We start from the raw sequence: 20,200 nt of genomic DNA, 5'->3' as shown, positions 1-20,200 counted from the left end.
GTGCACTGTGTAACTGTCCTGGCACAAAAATATAATAAAAAAGTCTGAAAGTTGGTACTGTAGGTGTAGCAGCAAGCTTCATCACCCCTATTTTAGAAAAAGACAGACTTACCACTATGGTTCGTCTGAGGCTCACACACACAAAAACAGGAGCTTTTTCAGCTCTGGCTAAAACATGGACCAGTACACATTTCCATTGCAAGGACCTGATGCATTATAGAAAACGATGGGCTGCTTTTACATGTGTCGTCAAACCACCAAAGTGGTGTAAAAGTGAATCAAACCAGAAAACATCTGGGCAGCCACTCACTACAGTAATTTGAAGTTTTCCCCTCTTCAGAACTCTTCATCACAAACTTTAATTTAGCTCTGACTGACATGCAACCTGTACACATCCAGCACCGCTTACACCTAAAGAGCACAAAAACCAATTTGATTTCCAAGTCTGCAGATATGATGCTGAGGGAAGTTCATCCACCAGTGTTTACTCTCAATAATCACACAGATGGGGCCAGCCAGGGATTGTAAAGGTAGGCTAACCCAGTCCCAGCAATTTCCCACAGGCTGCAGTCTGTTAGGTTTGTTTGCCGTCTCTTCAGGACTGTGGGTTTGTGTGTTGACAGCCTACCATCTGCTGCAGAGACAATCTAGATCTCATATACCTTCCCCGGTCTGTATTTACTCTGCTGTTAGGACTTTAAGTTTGGGATTAAAGATAACACACATGTGTGGGGCTGTGACAGAAAGAAAACATGACAAGAGTTATTTTAATAAAAATACTTTATTTAAACAAGAAGACGACATCTGACGACCATCACCTGAAATTCAGCCAAACAAGATAGAGAACATTGTGAAGAGAAGTTTTAGAGACTCCAAAATAGCACAGGTTTAGAGTCTACACTAATCAATACAATACAATACAATACAATAAGCCTCTGAAACAATGCGTGGTACTCAGTCTTTGAGACTACAATACGGTCCGGTTGTTTTTAAGTTCCAATTGTGCCACAATAACTTCTAATAAACTGCCCCCATTTTCTTTTGTTTTTCCCAAAGGATATTCCAGAATAAGGATACAAGTGGTTCTGCTGGGCCACAGTATCAAACCTTGGTATCTTGAATACTTAAAGTGTAAACACAAATGTAAAAGAAAACACCATTAAAATTATATTAGGGTTGTTCTATACATACAGATGACAAACACTATGACATACTGAAAAAAATAATACTCTTTTTATTGGTAACTTTTGGCACATCTAGTGTCTTACTCACCTGTTGGGTTCATCGCTGCTTTGGACCTCTCTTGGTATCTGTGCTGTCTTGTTTTGGCCTTGCAGATCGGGCAAATTGCTGTGGATTTCGATGTTAAGGCTGTTGGCATTTTCATTAAACAGGTAAAAGTTTACCCTCACATGATGTAGGATCTCGTTTTCAGGCAAGAACATGAATGGTCCCGTTACTAAATTCCTACAATAATAAATGTATTTTCAACAACTGTATAACTTTCTTTCTATAAAAATAATACATCAGGTGCACCACAGAAAATATACACTGAAACTGGCTTTCGGCACAGGTTGAAAGACTGATCATTTATAAGCGCAGACTGATCATTTAAACTCATGTTTCACTCTCAGAGCTGTATGCAGCAGCTTTCAGCCACAGGGACCCTCTTCCCTGTGACACTGGCCACCTCATATGAACTCAAGGTCGCAGCTGTTTGCCCATAAATGCCAGAAGACAAAAATGGACCTTGTAAGACTTTGAGTCTCTTGCCTTCCTGAGGTTGGCTCACTTCGTCGGTGACAGCTACTGTCATTCACACAGATTGCTGAAATTGCTCATCCATGTGAGAGGTTAAAGAACAGGGGAGGGGCCGGATGTCTGAGGCTCTGTCACTGTACTGCTGTTTAAACTATATTTAGGAAAGAGAATCTTAACTGGGTCTTGCACAATGCAGAAAACACCTTCTGCTGGGACCTGCAGAGTTGTCAAACCTGTTTTAATAAAATCTAAGAAATCCAGCCTCTGGTCTGATATCATTTTTCTGAAATAGCCATTTAATGTGTTTGCATTTATATAGTATTTTTTATTGGTAGTGTCAGAGTTCACCATTCCTGCACTGGTTTCAGATTGCCTACCTTCCTGTGAGAGATTGACAGGAAACGATGCATGCACACAATCTAGCAGTTTTATCTCATTGACACACAGTGTATCAAGACAAAGAGTGTTGTGCATCCAACATACAAAACCTAAAAATGTAAAAACCATCATAACCACCCTCCAGTTAGCAAAACACAGTCACATTTCAATACTCCAAACCACCTCTTAAATGGCTGTATGGTGACTAAACAACAATTCTATTTTAGTTTTGAACATAATCCAACACAGGAGTTGTTGGTGGATGAACTGCAGTCAGTGCTGCCACCTTGTCTACAGGCCAACACCTTCGAGTAACTTGCAGTGGAGACATTTCTGTTCATTCTTTAAACTCAAACACTCAATACGCCGTTGCCAAGCTAACTGGATATGGGGTGCACATTAAAACCCCATCGAAATCAATAGCCTTGTTCCATTAGACAACGGAGTTCAAAAGTCCATGTGCAGTTATTGGTGTGAGATGAGGAAGAGCAGGTGGTGGTTCTGGGCTGCCAGAAATTAGTCCTCATCTTCCTGAAGGCACTGAGGGACAATGCCAACCACACATCTGTGAAGGGAAGTGTCCATTTAATAAAGCTAATAAAGCATGCCATTTTATGTATATTTAGTTATCTGCAATTCTGTGCAATGGCCAGTTCCAATTCTATTTTATCTCCATCACTTTTTCATCAGTATAATGTAAGTGCTAAAACTTGGTGGTAAGCATTTTCCGCGTAAGACAGATCTCTCAGAAATTCTGCCTTCTGCCTGTTTAATTACATCTTCTGATAATAAACAATATTTTTACCAGTAAAAGAAGTGATATTTATAAACATTTAGGTCTCCAACTATACAAACCAAATAATCAAACCCCACCAAATAAACATAAAACCTGGTTTTCCACCACTTCTCATAAACCCTCGTCCTTGTTTCATATTGTGAGAGGGAATGAAAGGATACGACGACGAGGGGTTTGTCATAAAGAACGTAGCCGTTGGTCTCCCGCAGGGCTTTCTCTGCACTCCGCTCACTGGGGAGTCCTACGAAGGCCTGGCCTTTCATCCGCCCCTCCTTCATTAACACAATGTCAAACCTGAGGGAAAATGTAAAGCGAGGCACATCATTATCACACTGAGTCAACATCATATTGTGGCTGTTCAGTGTGTGGAACCATATAACTCAAGTGCAAATTCAAACCAACTCAGAACATAAATTCAGAAGTGCAGTCCCCACCTAGAAAGCTCGGGCAGTGTGATGGTTGACAGACTACACCAAGATAATTTTCAAAATGTTGTTTTTGTGTGACTTGCGTCCACACTAGTGTTTCCAGGTAGTTTCAGTAGAGACTTATCCCCAGAGTAAAACAGCTGAACAGAAAATAAGCTTTATCTCTTCTTCTTCGCCTTCTTTTCACTAGGCTGTTTCTGTTGTTTCTAAATGGAACAAATATGAAAGAGTGATTAAATACTACCTGTTAACCAGCAGTCATTCACTGTTGGAGAAACAAAAAAACCTATGTTCCATGATCATAATGTTATCTGACTACATATACAGGTGAATGACAGCAGCTGTGATGTATATTCTGCTTATATTTACAATGGGATATTACAACAAATGTAAGATGCCACATAAAATCCTTGTTAACTTTGCTACCACACAGCCCCCAACCATCACTTTTATCAGCAAGAATAAAAGGTTTTGGAAAAGCACCATTTTGGTCTGGATGGAGGCTGGAACACAGAGGAAAATATACCCAGGTTAACATGGAGAGTTTAAAGATGCTCTCAAAGCTAATATTTAGATTTCATTGGGGAGAAATATAATTTTCCAGTACATTATAAGATATTATTACTGGACAAGAACAGTTTCGGCATTGTCAGGTAACATTAAATCTGGAAATTACTAAATCAAAAACTATTTTGCAACATCAGCGGTGGAACAGGCCAGAGCAATAAGCAATGCAGCAGGTCTGTTTTTGCCTGCAGATGTGAGAGGACACTCAACAGTTGAAAACAGGGACATAAGGCATGTGAAGAGCAATTAGGAGGTTCCATCACATTTTTCCATTTAGACTGCTTACTGACCATATATGAAGATTTCAGTGTATCAGCTTTTACAGCATGAATGGTGGGAATTGTGTGATGCATTATTGTTAAGTTGTATTTCTTAATATTTCTCCCTTTTTTTTTTTTCAATAAATTAAGCTAAATTTTGTCCTTCACATTTGCTTGTTTTCCATACTGTATCAAAAACTGTGAGACAAAAACCTATTGAATCAGACATTTTGCATATCATTGCAACTCTTTACCAAACTGCTCTGTAAGGTCTGCTGTTGTGTTTGGGTGACATGAAAACCTGCAGATTTAGGGGTCAAGATAGGATACTTGAAATCACACAGAGGTTAGGATTTCTAAGAGCATTTTAAAAGTATTTACTTGCATAGCATGTTTAATGATAAAAACATTAACTTTAGGAACGCTTAAACAAAAAAAGCCACAATTTAGACGGGCATGCTGTTTCTCTGGGAGAGTTGCACCCTCTTCTTTATCACCTACACCTGAGTTCAGAGACTGGCCGTCTACTCAACATAAGCTTGGTTTGATGACTCAGGTGGAATATTCATTTGAAGTACTGCTTATGCACCAACATAACGTATCCCTCATGATCTCCGCGTCAGGTTGGATACTTATTAATATCACAACACACAGTCAGCATGAATTACTAACCCCTCTCAAGAGAAAGTGACAAATTGCTTATGTCGAAAATAGCTCAAGAAGGGAAGATAGGATGAAGTGACATGCAAACAATGTCAAGAAGTAAAGTCAAGATGCGACTGTGACTCTGTGACTGTGCTGTTTACATACATGTTTCTCTCGGCTTCTAACAAAGGGTCGATGTATCTCCCGTAGATGTACTTCAGTTCCTGGAAGACAAATATAAGGCATATCAAGGAAAAATGAAATGAATGCATTGTTGATGCTACTGTTTATGCAGAGAGCTCGGAGGATCTTGGGATTTACATCTCATTGCAAAATATAACTTTAACGTTTAATAAACAGAATTCTGATGACATATAATGAATTTAAGCAATAAATAAAAAACTCCAGAATAAGCATTATTTCCAGTAAACCAAACACACACACACACACACACACACACACACACACACACAAGTGGGTCAAATTCTATGAATGCACCTACTTTCTCTTCCACTTGCTTTGCAATATTCTTCACGTACAGTCTGCAGGTTGGCTCACCCGGTTCATAATTTTTAAACACAGACATCCTTTTCATCTCTGTTTTAAAGGAAAGAAAAAAAAGGAAAAAAAAACGTTGCATTTCAAAACCAGGTACAAAGGATCACAGAACTGCCTACAAGTCATTCCAACTCAGTATCATCCACTCAGTGTTTTATTTAAGACAGAGTGGACTGAAGAACCAGGCAAAGAGATGCACAGATGCCTTAAAGCAATAGTTATTCATCTCGGCCAGCCCATTCCTTTCAGCTGCTGTGTACTGTATTTGTGTGGAAAACATGCCTCAACAATGTGTGTCTGCGGAAGGAAGAACAAATACCAACACTGCACATAACTCTTGCTCACCAACAACACAACTGTGGTTGACTGAAATTGCAAATGTGGAGGTTTCATTATTCAGGGAAATTTGGATTTTCTCATGAACTGCTAGCTCGATGCTTCTCCAGGTTATTTTGATTGTTAGATTTACATTTTAGAAACATGACTCTAATGTGAACTCAGGTGGTGAAAGGTTTCAGAGATGGAATTTAAAAACCAAAGAACCAATTAAACTATTTTTTTTCACACATGTAATTGTAATTGCAAATACCTATTAATTCTTTTCTAACATGTAATAAATATTAATGGATGTGTAAATATTAATCATTGATTGTTGCACCTAAAAGATCTTTTAATGTTTGTATCACTGAAACTTTGACATGCTTAAACATGCAACCAAACTTTAAAGTTGGTATTGAAAACTTGTTAAACTTGTTAGCAAACAGTTGCTTAATTACATATCCAGCAGACTCCAAACGACATTAGCATTCATGTTAATGAATTCTGTTTCTGGTCACCTAAAAAATCTAAATCGATTAATCCCTCTCCTTTTAGTCTTGTTTTAGTCGTCATCATCTCCTATTTGAATGCAAGACTGAAAATGCAAAGACAGGTTTTTATCTCGATCAGCCTTTCTCAGAGTCTGCAAGTAGATTTGTTAACACATCATCTTTGAAATTTTGTGTCCGGGTTACCTAACATAACAATTACAACAGGCAAGGTGCAACAACTTAATGCAGGTGGTTAAAAACTAAAACTCTGTACCAGCTTCTGCTACTGAGATAGTAGGCCCTATAGTTTCAATTAATTAATCGTTTTTGGGGATTTTTTTTGTGATGTCCATCTGCATGGAACCAGTTTCTTTTGAGGTTTATATTATTTGGCCTGTTAGTGGATATCAAGGAGGCTGAAACATTAACAGACACAGCAGATTCTGTGTCAAGACAAATGCTCCTGTTTGGTTTACATTTATTTCTCTCTGAACATGGTCTGTAGTAATAATCCATGACTGTTTTGAGGATTGGTGACACCACGGGTGACAGGTGGTCATTGCTTTGATGTTCTCCACTCAAAGTTGGGAAAATACTAATAAAGACACTGGAGATAGGCAGCAGCTGATTACCAACAGAATCTACCATTCTGAAAGACAAACGGCTATTCCCCATCTCTGCTCAGTCCTTATTGTGATTTTATATATCAGAAAGCTAATGCTGATGTTAAATGTTTAGTACCAGTTCTTCTTCCTCTGGGGAATCCATCACTTTCCCTTTTCAAGTCTGATGCCCCTCAGTGCTCACACTAACTGCCAAATGTTTCTAATATGCATTTCAAACAAACCACTGTTGCTGCTTCCATTCTTCTTACATCACTTCTACACCGAGGACAGGGAATAAGGATGTTACAGCTGTTTAAAGCGGAAAATGCAAAAAAGCATTTGCTTTCATGAAAAAGTGAACATTATCATGATAAGCTCTTCGGTAACCTGAAACTTGAAGTGTTTACTAACAGTGTTTATTCGTTTTGAAAACTTCTAAGATCTAGTTTTTTCGATTTTCCTGTCTCTGATCACCTGTTCATGCCCAGTTTTGTTCATGTTCAAGCCGAGGACCTGCCTTGCGGTGAGATGACAGTGCTAACCACTGAGCCATTGTGCTGTCCGTACAGGTTATACTTACCATCTCTTGAGAGACGTCCTTTCTCCAGCTCCTTTCTGGAGATGACGCCTGAGGTGAGATCCTGCTCGTTGTCGCTGTGCTCCTCTTGCTGTTGGGACTCCTGGGTGCTGGGGTAGAGCTTCCCAAAACCTTCAGCGACTTCCCTCTCATCAATGAGAGAGGGAGCAGCCTGCTTCTCATCCACTTCTGAGGGGTCATAGAACATGTTAAAGAACCAATTAGTAACACACCGAACACTATTCCCAGCAGTTATAATGCATTTTATTTTAAGTGCTGCTGAGCTAGCTTTAGTGGGAAATCAGCTGAGTTGCTTGATCAGGATGAGGACACTACCTCTGACACGAATACAGATGGAACTTTTCAAAGTTTCTAACAATAGCAGATGGTGAAATAATCATTTCCACAATGTTTATCCTCTTCAGTAAACAAAACAAGCTCAGGATGGTAGAGTGGAAGCAAATCCTCTTGGTCATAATTAGTTTAACACATTGATGTTTAACATTTCTAAACATGGAATCATTATAAACTGAGCTGCAAATGATGACTTCTTCATCAGTTTAATGGAATAAATACAGAAAAAAAGTGAGACTTGGCTGCAGCAATAATTGAAAGAAGATGGTCTCAAGAGTGAGCCATAAGCACAGACAGTCTATGTCAAATAAAGAACTGTAATCAAATCAAATACATCCCTATTTTACAAACACAAGTTTGAAAGGCAGTGAGAGGGATAACTCTGGCAGACTTTGAGGAGTGCATGCATGCGCACATACACGTCGTAGATGGAATTACTAAGAGCAGTGAGCCTGTACAAATCCGAGGAGGGAAAAAAAAGCTTGTCATTCACATAAGGTGTATGTGTGTGTGCACTGGAGCAAGAATTGTTGGGGAGCTTTTCTGATACACTCTCAGCAGAGAACTAGATCACTGCTTTCAAAATTATCCTCCTTCTTATCTGTCCCCCACCTCCCCTTTTCATTTAAATAGCTTGTTTATCGGATCCCACACCCCCACTTCCCCAAAACAAGACTAATCCAAAAAGCCACCTGTCATAGTTTATCTTTCCCCTGCCTTCAGGAAATCTTTTGTGTTTGACTTTGAGATCTATTTTACTGTTCAGGGGCTTGCCAGGGACTGAAGTTGTAGTTAGAGAGAAGGGAGATAAGGTGACCAGGGAACAGCACAGCTGACAAGTAACACAGGCTGTACCCCCAATGACATTTCCTCATACTGATAATGGTAAAACCTTTTTGGTGCAAGTTTCTGCTGTGATATGCTGCTGTGTAACACTCGGCTCTGACTTCACCCTGCTTGTGTCAATAGAACTATCAAACCACCTCCTGCTTCAACGTGACAATAAGCATGATTTATAATAACAACCAAGTTCTTAAAGTGGCAGAGAACTGTTTATATGGATTCCTCCATCATATTTGTAGATTATAGTATTGGTTTGATTTATTGTGACAGGCCAACTGTAAAAGTAGCATTTTTGTTATATCTGTCACTCAAAACAACTAAATTTGCTCCACAGACACATCTTGTTAGTGGCTGGCATGTTTGCAGATAGAGGGTGTTAGTATAACTTAGAATATATCTTGACAAAGACTGCACTGATCCTATATCTCATTGACACATTCAGTGCCCGTATTTATGAAGACAGATGCTGATGCAGATTGGTGCTTCAAAATTCCTCCTAGTAAAGTTAACCTCTGGCTAAAAATACTCCAGCCTCAGAGTGGAACTTGAGAATCCTTAATGAAGCTTCCTACAGTTATTTCTAATTAGGGGAGAGATTGCTCCTAGGAGAGAGCGTGACGTTGCTGTTTTACAACACTCAGTTGCAAAGTATAAATTAAGACCATTTGTATGCTCGAGATGCTCCTGACAGTAGTGGATTGGAACATCAGATAATGATGAAATTAAACAAGCAGAAAACAAACATTTTCTATTGTGTAGGCATTACATTAGGCCATTAGAGTGGCCATTTACTTTAGCTTGTAAGGAAACACTGGCCAGTAACTTGTAAGCCATATTTAATCACAATATTTTACAATGCCTATGATAGACTATGCCGCAATCGTGTATGAATTGCACAAGACTGTGGGCTGTGGAGCACCTCTCTCTCACTAAAAATAAGGAATGTTCTCTTCTAATGTCCAAAGAGGGAATTGTCACTTCCTGAACATCTTGTTTTTGCTGCCCTCCAGTGGTTTAAGTACAGGCATACTCCATAGCCCAGTGACATCACTGCTGGGTGTGGTCATAGGTTTAACAGAGCACACTTCTGACCACACCCTGTGTCCTTTTGGTGGGTAAAGTTATTTATTACTGTATTATAACCCAGTGTCAGAAAGTGATCAATACTTAGCAACAATACACATATTATGTATAAAATGTAGCTCCTCCATTGTTAATTCTTAGATAAAGAAATTATGGAATAAATAAATTAATGAACCCACCACTGCTTGAATGCAGCTTGTTTTTATAAAACAAAACAAAATAAGATAAAATAAAAATAAGAGTAAGCTGATGGTCAACAATTAGCTTTCTCCCCTCCAACAGAACAGGTCCCTGCCTCTCCAGGCATCTCCTACCAAGTTAGGATTAGCACTAAAATAATTGGTTGATTAATTATTTTGATAACTGCTTAATCCTTTAAGACTCAGTTCAAGTTAAATGCAAAACATTCTACATTTAAAGCCTCTCCGAAGTTGAGTGGTTGCTTTTATCTGTTTTCTACCCCTATAAATTCACTGTAAACTTGGTTAAACAAAACAAGAAATTCAAAGGCATATACTTGGGCTATGGAAAATTTTGATGGGCCCTTTTCACTACCACGAAATAGTTCATGAAAAGAAAAAATAATCGAAAGGTTACATGATAAATAGACTAACAATCAATCGCAGGAAGTGAGTCAATGGGAGCCCTTACCTCTGCCGTCATCAGACTGTGCCACTGTACCTGGCCCTCTTCCTTCCACCATTGAGGCTACCTCTGGAACCGAAATGTGGAATTCAATTTTCTTTGGCCCGGCAGGGTGGGGCTGCTCAAATACATCAGAGGGCTGCAGCACTGGAGCACTAAGGACAGGAGAGACAATCAGCACTCCCCTCAACAGCAGCCTCTAAAGAGGAACCACAATAAACCTGGCTCCTGAGCGGCTTATGATTTGGGGATATCTTGTTCATGTCAACGGGAGATATTTCCCAGCCCACAAACTCGTGTTTGTGGCCAGGAGATACTGAGGTGTGTGTGTATTTATAGTTCAGAAACAGAGTTTGTGGTCCGTCATTAAGGGAGGGTGTGCGTGTTTGGTACTGAAACAATAAGTCTCAAAGTCACACAAGGCTGTCTTTATGAGGAAGACTTATTGTCTGGAGGTTTTTGTCCTCCTTTTTTAGCTGCCTATGAATGCTGTCTCAAGATGAGCAATGCGTGAGGACTGTGACATGCATGAGTGCCTTTGGTGTACCTCTGAGAGTCTGGTTTGGGAGCATAGAGTAGATCCTTGATCTTGGGCTTCTTTCTCTTTGAAGCTGTTTTTGGTCTCATGGGTCTCTTGCATGCTTGGTTGACCAGGCCTATCAGACGAACAATCCTGAAATAAAGCAAGCATGGGGTATAAGGGAAAAATTTCTACCATGGATGACAAAAAGAAAACTGCCCACTTGTTGGAATTTAAAAACATTTCCCTTCAAGCCATTTGTGTTTCCAACAACATTATTACTGATGAATGATACATGAACATGCTGGCTCAACTGGTAGTGGCTGTATGATGCAGATCAATATGAGAGTCAATTCCATTGCCTGGAGAAATATCTATACAGAGTTGAGTCCTCTCCGAGTGATAATCTGCTCCTTACCTCTCCTTGTCTTCGTCATCTCCACTCTCATACTCCGACTCTTCTTCACTGGACAGCTCCATCGCCTCCTCTGGTAAAGGGGGGAAGTCAGGAGGGAAGGGAGGGGGCATGGGGATGGGTGGCGCAGGTGGCAGGAGCTCAAACTAGAGCAAACAACACAAGATGGCTTACTTTACAAATACCTCTGCGTTCAAATGATTTCATGTGCGTCTTTCCCTAGTAAGCCCTGGACAAAACTGGGATTCACTTATGATCACAGTAGGGATGATTGATGTTATGCTATCTTGTTACGGATATGAACACTTCAAATAAGACACCAGAAAAGTGTAAAATATGGGACCTTTAATATGGTCATTTTACTCTCATGTAAAAAAAAAAATGCATCTTCACCTTTTAAAAAAGTTGGAAGCAGAACATTTAATGATCAACTAATCAACCAGTCATTTCAGCTCTAACACTTCAGAATCGATTCATTTAAAATTCTGCAAGAAAACAAACTTGTCCAATTTCTTCCTTGAGTACTCAGGCTTGCCTTGAAAATGGAACAATAGTGCTCTACTCTTGAACCATCATTACACTTAGAATATATAGCTCTCATTTTTCAAACTCTCATTTTATAGAAGATGTATAATAAAATGGCAAAACACTGAATTGAAAAGCTTCATGTCCTTTGTAATGTAAGTGCCTTGCTTCCCAGCAACACTGATTTTTCAACGTGTTGTTTGAGCTTCACTGTGCAGAATGACCTATGTGCTGAGTTTGATACTAGAAGGCTGTTTTCACTTTGATCTGCTGAGGGTGGAAATTTTATCTGTTCGTGCTCATACAAGCAACATCTTGTGACATTACAACTAGTTTGGAAACCATTTATGATCCAACATGCAGCTTACACAGGTGTAAGAATGGACCTTTCAGGGAAGTAGTCAGTGTCAGACATCTTGTGTCCAGCAGTTAAACTTTTAGGTCGGAAAATATTTGTAAATTCATAGATTCTATATTTTTCAATGATCAATGAAGGAGTAAGTGCAATTTTAAGTAACTTAAATAATTAATTAATCATTTTTGTGGGAAAAAAACACATAATCCCAACGTACAGTATTCTCATGTGTCTTAAAACATGTCTGAAGTGGATTTTTTAATATGAAATACTGGCCATCTTATAACAACACAGGTCTTCTTGTTAAATGTCAAATAACCTCTGTCTAAACCATCTACAGACGACTCAGTCCATCAGCCTGCTCTTCATCATTCAACAGTCATCAATATGAGCTTACCATGGGTGGTCTGGCAGTGACTGGGCCAAATGGACATGGTAAATTCATCTTGTTCATCAGATGAAGTACCTGTGTAATTGAAGATATGAGTATTAGAACAGTGACAGTTGCATCTAGAAAGTCATACCTGGAGCAGGATGGAAGCTGGTAATATAAATATACTGCTGCTCTCAAACAGGCAGCCTGTAACCTGGACTCCATATGTAAAACAGATTGCAAGGCTTCTGCATTTTCATTTAAAATACCAGGATCAAGGTGAGATTGAGGCTGAAGTGAGATACCAGTGGTGAGGCTGAGCATAAATGTTTCTCTGCAACACACTAGCACCACCAAGATGCTATGACTGGAAGTAGCACTAATGAACATCCAGGCAGCGCGGCTCCCAGGGAAATGTTAAACCCATAACTCATGCCTCCCACTTATGGTTTATTATTAATACTTGGTTCCCAAATTGAAATTTAAAAGGCAAATGTTTGCTGTTTGATCTTTAAGAGGTTGGATGCAGTTCAAAAACCTCTGGGACACTTATTCCAGAATCGTATTTCCATTTTACAATATGAATCTGAAGGCTAGAAATCTGTCAAATTTGCATTTATTACACAAATTCCAACTTTCCAAAAAAGGCAACTAAGAATACAGGGGAAGATTGAAAAGACACACAACTAGAAATGCATACACACAATGACCAACATCTGCATATCAAAGACGTGCTGGTACTGGATGAAAAATAAAATGTTTTGCGAGAAGCAGCAGTTACTCACTTGAACATAAAACTTTGGCACACTCATGAGGGCATGCGTTATATTGGTCAGAATGCCATTAGAAGGTGGTGGGTATAAATATTTCAAAGTGGGATTCGATTGAAATTTCAACCTGTGGAAGAGAGAGAGTGAGAGAAAAGACAGAATTACTTAAAAGGAAACCCTGCAGCTGCAATTCGCTGCCTTAAATACAATACTCCCTTCACTTAACTCACAAAATATGTCAAAATAACAGAGACTCATGAATATGTGGCCCAGCCGCTGAGCTTTAGCTAGGTAACTTATTCTTTATGACAAGCACTCAGCCAACAAAATGTAAAATCCAGCCATTAAGGGACATTGGGACCAGCTTGCCACGTCAGCACCATGGCCTGTCCACGTGTAATAGTAACTTTTATAAAGGCAAGAATCAGCACAGCATGAGAGAATAAATCTTAATCTACTCAGGCCTGGTAAGCAAAGACTTGGTGGTGGGGGTACAGAGTATATTATTTTGTCTGTTAGCTGCCAGCCCTGCTGAGACTGAAGTAATGCAATTAGTCAGAGTTCAGTTAGTTAAATGTTATCAATTTAATTTAATGTATGCTTCCTTTTTGATTTTATTTTGTAACTCTGGATTGGAGTCACGGCTGTCCAAAAAGCTGCATAATAATAATGGGAAATTTGTAATAAAAAATGAATAAATAAAGCAAATACAAGAATTTCCTTCTTTTTTTTTTTTTTAACTGTCATGATATTGAATTGTGCCATAGTGCCATTCTCAGAGTATGTATCCAATTCAACATTCTGGTGTGAGAAATTACATTTTATATGGTACAGTGTTTAAAAATAAAATGTGCAGTTATGGTAATTATATCCCAGTCTGTCAGGCAGCTACTCCATTCTGTTTATCTAATCAATCTTCTTTATGATAATAATGATTGTTGAAATGATTTTTGCATGAATTTGATTATCTACCTTCTGCTTCACCTGTCAAATATTTAAATCACTGGATGAACTACATTCCTGTCCTATTATTCCTTTATTAACAAAGTCTCAGTTAATTTTCCAGAAACTTCATATGTTTTTACATCAAATTTTGTGATGTAAAATGATAGACTATAATAGAGGATTTCATCCATATCGCCGATCCACAAATAAGTTTCACTAGTAACACAAGCAGTGGCTCTGATTGAACTGCTTGCAGCTTCCATTGTTGGCTGCTTGCTGACAGCGATGCTGCATGACCTCAACAGATGGTTGGATACAGTAGCTGTGTTCCTGCAGTATCTCAGTGCAGTTTTTCAAAGTTTACACACTGCAGATTGAAACAACAAATCCCTTTTTTTCTTTCAGAGGCCAAAGATTTCCTCTTGCAGATCAATGGAGTGAAGTCTGCGTAATTTATAACTGATACATTAATGCAATGAGTTCTGGAGCTCATCAGCAACAGTGTTACAATTACACAGCATCATTGCTTTTTTTGTTCAATTCCAGATTATATTCTTGTCAGAATGAAATCGACGTCGCTGCAGTATTTCAGCAGAATTCTCAACTGCAATACACCATAAACAGAACAAAATACTTATTTGCATACACCTATATGAATCCCAATCAGGATATTTCATCTGCATTTATTCACATTAAGGGCTTCACATAAATAATCAGTTCAGTATAGATCCATGCTACAAATACATTATCAAGCAAACTGCAGCATATCAGGAGGTGGTCAACACAGCAAGAGAATAATACGGGCTCTATATATTGATCCATCATTTACCAAGTAACACATTTCCACACATAACATTGTATTAGGACATTAGATTGTATAACATTAGAACATGATGCTCTATAATATGAGAGGAGGGAGAGTGGGTTGCAGTATCTGCCGCAGCCTAGACTGTCAGTATTGAAGCAAGAGGTATCAAAGACCACCTGGTCCCACCAAATGGCAGGACAGACGGCATGTCAGATGATCAGTGGCGGCCTGACCATCTAATTGGACACAATGCTGTTGACTATTCTGACTGCAGCTCTCAGATTCTCATCCAGGTTAACTGTCAGCTGGCCTCTAGGCAGCCTCTCTACACAACTAAACTGACAGCACTTTGACCAGGTTTGGAAAGTATGTGTCACACGTGGATATTTAATAGGATGACGTAGTATTTGAGTGGGTAATGGCTTAGACCAGTGGTCACCAAGAGTGATAGGGAACCGCTTGTTACCAAACTTTGGAATGTAATTTAACCTCTATTTTTACCACACAAGGCGGGGCGAGAAGACATATTTAGATTTCTACAGAGTAATGCACTAGAGAATGACATAGTAACACACTGTTTGTATATAACTGATGTATAAAAGTGTCTAAATTTCTCAAACTGAGTGTGGGAAGTGATCTTACAGATTTATCAGGCAAAAAACAAAACAAACGTAGATAGCTTCACGCCTCATTTGAGAAATTAGGTTCAAATAAAAACATAAACCAAAATTTACAAATATCAAAACCAAATCTATACCAAAAACTGCATAATGACATATTCAACACTTACCCAAGGCTTGGTGCAACACCAGTCTCTATGAGAGGAATATTTGTCTGTTGGGTCTCCTGCTTCTTCTTCTCTTCTTTAACACGTTTACCACTGTAGAAAAAAAGAGAGAGAACTTGTTGAGCTCTGTTGTGCTTACATGATGTTCAGACTAGGGATGCTCATTTCGAATTTTTTTTACGCCCCATAGCCGACATTCGTTAACTGACAAAATTAAAATGTACTATTTAGAACAGACAAGTGTCTGTAAACAAAACACATATTGAATCCTCCAGCGCTGTGTATAACCAGCATAATAGCCTCTACTGCTTAGGAAAATATTATACAACTTATAAATAAATAAATAGCAAATAGTAGCCAGACTTTCTAATGAACAAAAACAGATTAACAAAAACAAAAACACATATTGAATCCTCAAGAGCCGAGAGCACAGTAACAAGAACCGCCTCCTCCTCCTCCTCCTCCGCTCTCAGCTGATAATGATCAGAAGCAGCCAACAGGTTAACAAAATGGAAACTTGCAGTTGCATTTTTCAGACCTCAAATAAAATAAACAGGCTTAGTCTACCTCAGTCCTCGTCATAGGACAGAAACATGTCCACATACTGTGCGGTTATTCTGGTACGCAGTCTGCAAGACCTACAGTGGTGAATACCCGCTAAGATGGTACTGATGTGCCATGATATTTTAACTGTTTAATTTATAGTATTAATCGGGTTTAATTCTTATTGTCGGTTAACGGCTAAGCAGTTAATTATGAACAACACAATTTCAGACCACTACGATAGGGACAAATGTTTGGCTCCAACAAACAGGGTTATGCGAGTTTAACAGCCCACATATTTAAGTGAAAAACTAATGAATCTGATTTTACAGTTTGTGCAGATCAACAGTTTCTTAATTCACATGATTCAAGCAACGTACCTGTCTGAGACTGGTGGATCCTTTAATACTGTCACATGATCTTGGCCTTTAGCAAACTCTGCAACTAGCGTATGATCAAGAATCTCCAACTGATGGAGCCTGGTAAGAGCCTGAAGGAGATGTAACACCATAAAGGGCAGATTAAGGGAAAATGACATCATGTCTACATTACAATGAGCTTCTTTCAAAAAGACTATACATACACGGCTTGCTGAAACTTTATCTAATTGCATACACTGTAGAAAAAAACTCACATTTGCTGCTGACTTCTCACTTCTAAAGGTTGCAAAGGCTGTATGTTTCTGTGGAAAGTGAAATTATTATGTTATAAACCTCGGAATGGACAGTAAATCCATCGAATTTCACAATGTAAAGATACTGACAAGGTGGCAGTGAAGCCCAACCTACCAGACGACCTGTGCTCGAGAAGACCCTGACTGATTCAGCTCCAAAATACTTCAGGAGGTCCTCCTTCTCGTCCTGGCTGAGCTCAGCTGGTAAGTGGCGGATGAGCAGTGTTTTACTGCAGTTTGTTTGGACCAGGTCCTCATTCTTGTCCATTTCACTGTGGGGCAGCAGACAATGTTACCTCTCACACTTAAGTGAATGCAGTGTTTCCTCTAGGATTTTTTTCAGCAGTGGGGGCATGCTATCCGGGGGGGCGGGGGGGGGGGGGGGGGGGGGGGGGGGTAAGAGTCAGTGGCAAAGTTTGCACCCAGGCTCATCTCTCCGCTGCTGTGCTCTGCTCTCCTCCACTTTGTTTAACAACTCCTCCCTGTCTAATGTTACTTGTCTAATAAGATTACATTAAAAGTGTGAGTAACGTAACGCTAACAGCGTTATATAGTTTACACTCACATCACATCTGATTACAAGTGTGAACATTAAAATACTATTTTTTACCTACCCATCATCATTTACGAGTCAGTAAAAGGCTTATTATGCTACCTGACTAGCGTCTTCTTCATCTGTTGTCTTTCTCTTCTTAGAGAAATATCTGAACAAGCTCATTTGAAAATGCAGTCAGCAGTTAATACATAATGACGTGTAGATATTAGCTTAAAGCTATCAATTAGTTTACCCAAGTCTACCTTTTCTCCGGTAAATCGCTGCCTTATTCCTCACGACTACACTTCTCTGACTCTCACCTGGTGCCTGACGTGATGTCACTTTCAAGGCCGCGCTCTCGCGAGTAATTAACTCCAATAGGATCCCCCAACCACCCCACTCCCTCCCTCCCTCCCCTCCACCCGCTGTTGCGCTCATCATCACACAGGCTGTGCTGTGAAGGTGGAGAGATGTGGTGGTGGTGCATTTGCGACAATAAAAAATAAATAAATAAATAAATAAAAGAAATTTGAAGGCGTGGCGGCTATGATTTAGTAGTGGCGGGCCGCCACTGCTAAATGAATGTAGAGGAAACACTGGAATGTGTATACAAGTCAGTCTAAAACCATGGCCAACAACAGAATCCCATATAAATGCAGATAGGGTTGCAATTAATAATTATTTTCACTACCAATTAATCTGCTGATCATTTTCATCAATAGACGGTTCTTCATTTAGTCTATAAAATGCCAAAAAGTGGTGAAAAACAACCATCACAATAAGTGACCACACAATTTGTCCAGCCAACAGTACAAAGCCTCAAAATACTAAGCTTACTATCATACAGTATATGGCAAACAAGTTCTCTGAATCCTCATTTTTAAGAAACCTGTAGCAACAAATGTTTGCTATTTCTGCTTGGAGAATTCCTGAAATGATCATTTAATTCAACCCAAAATAGGTAAGCCTACTGATTGATCTACTAATCGATTAATTGACCAATGGTTGAAGTTCTATATGTGATGCTACGAAACGGTCAAGCAACAAATACTCTCACTGTGAACTGTTCTTAACACTGTGTCAGAGATGTGTTTATTATGCTGTACAGTGCCATGTATTTCTAACATAGTTTGTCGTCGATATAAACCATGTGGCAATGCTAATAGTATTAGTATTAAAAGTAAAGATGGAGGGTAAACCTGTTCCACTGTTAAACGAAGGCTCCCGAGTGAAACAACCAGCCCTGGTAATTTCTTCAATAGCCCCTGCCACGATCTGTCAGATTTGTATGTCTTCCGACAGGTGAGGCAGAGTTTAATATCCATTTCTTTGAATGAGGAACCGTAGTAAACTGGACTAGGCTAGCTCCAGCCTTAGCTCAGTGCTAGTCCTACACGTAAATTCATGACTTGTTTTAACTGTTTTATTCGTCTGTTGCCAGCTTTAGACTGAGCCAAGGCAAATCCGTTATATGCAGCTAGTAGTAGCAAACAAATAACTGTTTAAGCAAATATTAAAAGCTCAATTAATGTATTCAATATCATACCTCCCTCCGACAGCAGCAGCAGAAGCAGCCGGTAAACAAACACTGCCGCCCGCCTCTTCCTCTTCTAACAGAGTCAAACATCAACGAGCTTTACCGCCACCTGCTGGACTGGAGCAGAGAAGGTTTTATTTTTTTATTTTTTTATTTTTTGGAGGTCGTTTTAGATTATTTACCAAAAATTACTGAACCCACATCTTTGTAACTCGGATCCTGCCTTTTGGATTCTGTAATCCAGGTAATATGTGAAAATAATGTTCACTTTTTCATAAAACCATGATAGCCACATTGCTTGTTGTGGCATGGATCCATGATTGGCTGCCATAGCGGTCATTTTAATTTCTGGCATAATCTAATTCCTTATTACACCATATCTCCTGATCTAAATATGATAACACAGAAAGCTTTGATGATGAAGGATTAAAATGGTACCATACATCATGAATTCCATGACATTGTGAGAAGGAAATTACAGTATCTGAGAACCGATAGGCTAGACCTTATCATACCAGGTCTGTTACATGAATGTTGTGTAGTTTTACAAGTGTATTCCTTTTGTTCATTGACCCTGACAATACAGTGGCTGCAAAGAGTAGAATGATATTCTATATGACCTTAAAAACTTTGCTTAAAAAGAAATTCGTCTAACACTAAGATTTACTTGAAAAGTTAATTAAATTCAGAAACAAATTGTTTATTCTTGCAGCCTTTCTTGCAACCACAAGAGTTCAAGAGTGGACTGACTTTCCTGTGGAAAAATTGACCACAGTCATCTACAATGACTTGGGTCCAGCAACCCCAGTCTGTTGGAGATGGCATATTTGGCCTTTGGTAGAGCCACGAAGGCTTATGTTGCCATGTCATCCACATTGCAGATATCCCATGCTGTCATCTCGCTGCTGTTTGCAAATACAGATACTGTGCCGATGCCAGTGAAGGCAAAGAACACAGGTAGGGCCTTGAATTTTTTAGGACCTTGAGACTTGGCAATCTCATGGGAAGGTATCTGAAGGCCTTGCTAGTTCCAAAGTCACTCATCTCTGACACGTAATGGACCACAAATGTTGGTTATATATTGTCAACCTCTCATATGCTGTGA

At 39.2% G+C, this 20,200-nt stretch overlaps 1 protein-coding gene across 2 annotated transcripts; it reads right to left on the bottom strand.

Moving 5' to 3' along the window:
* Positions 1 to 762: 762 nt before the first annotated feature.
* On the bottom strand, positions 763 to 19,156 carry rnpc3 (RNA-binding region (RNP1, RRM) containing 3). Of its 2 annotated transcripts, none has more exons than XM_056365108.1 (16): positions 19,105 to 19,156; positions 17,139 to 17,295; positions 16,985 to 17,032; positions 16,731 to 16,840; positions 15,811 to 15,900; positions 13,283 to 13,394; positions 12,522 to 12,590; positions 11,248 to 11,390; positions 10,857 to 10,982; positions 10,316 to 10,464; positions 7,388 to 7,573; positions 5,338 to 5,432; positions 5,001 to 5,059; positions 3,097 to 3,229; positions 1,273 to 1,350; positions 763 to 818 (listed from the first exon to the last, which is right to left on the bottom strand). In XM_056365108.1, exons 2-15 carry the CDS (start codon positions 17,289 to 17,291, stop codon positions 1,282 to 1,284), a joined length of 1,542 nt encoding a protein of 513 aa, XP_056221083.1. In that variant the 5' UTR covers positions 17,292 to 17,295; positions 19,105 to 19,156; the 3' UTR covers positions 763 to 818; positions 1,273 to 1,281. The 2 variants fall into 2 exon arrangements, with proteins under 2 accessions (XP_056221083.1, XP_056221082.1); XM_056365107.1 differs by lacking the exon at positions 763 to 818 and adding an exon at positions 825 to 1,123.
* Positions 19,157 to 20,200: the final 1,044 nt, after the last annotated feature.

Source organism: Seriola aureovittata, chromosome 20 (assembly GCF_021018895.1).
Source record: "Seriola aureovittata isolate HTS-2021-v1 ecotype China chromosome 20, ASM2101889v1, whole genome shotgun sequence".
Classification (NCBI taxonomy): Eukaryota; Metazoa; Chordata; class Actinopteri; order Carangiformes; family Carangidae; genus Seriola; species Seriola aureovittata.
Note: the sequence above shows the minus strand (reverse complement) of the source record. Positions and strands in the feature narration are given on the sequence as shown.

Bases quoted from the DNA above. Each gene is read 5' to 3' on its own strand.
- rnpc3 (XM_056365108.1), bottom strand. From the start codon at position 17,291: ATGGACAAGAATGAGGACCTGGTCCAAACAAACTGCAGTAAAACACTG. The intron at 10,983-11,247 runs GTAAGGAGCAGA...GCTTTATTTCAG, and splicing joins GATGACGAAGACAAGGAGAG to GATTGTTCGTCTGATAGGCC. The intron at 10,465-10,856 runs GTACACCAAAGG...TCCTGTCCTTAG, and splicing joins CCCAAACCAGACTCTCAGAG to TGCTCCAGTGCTGCAGCCCT.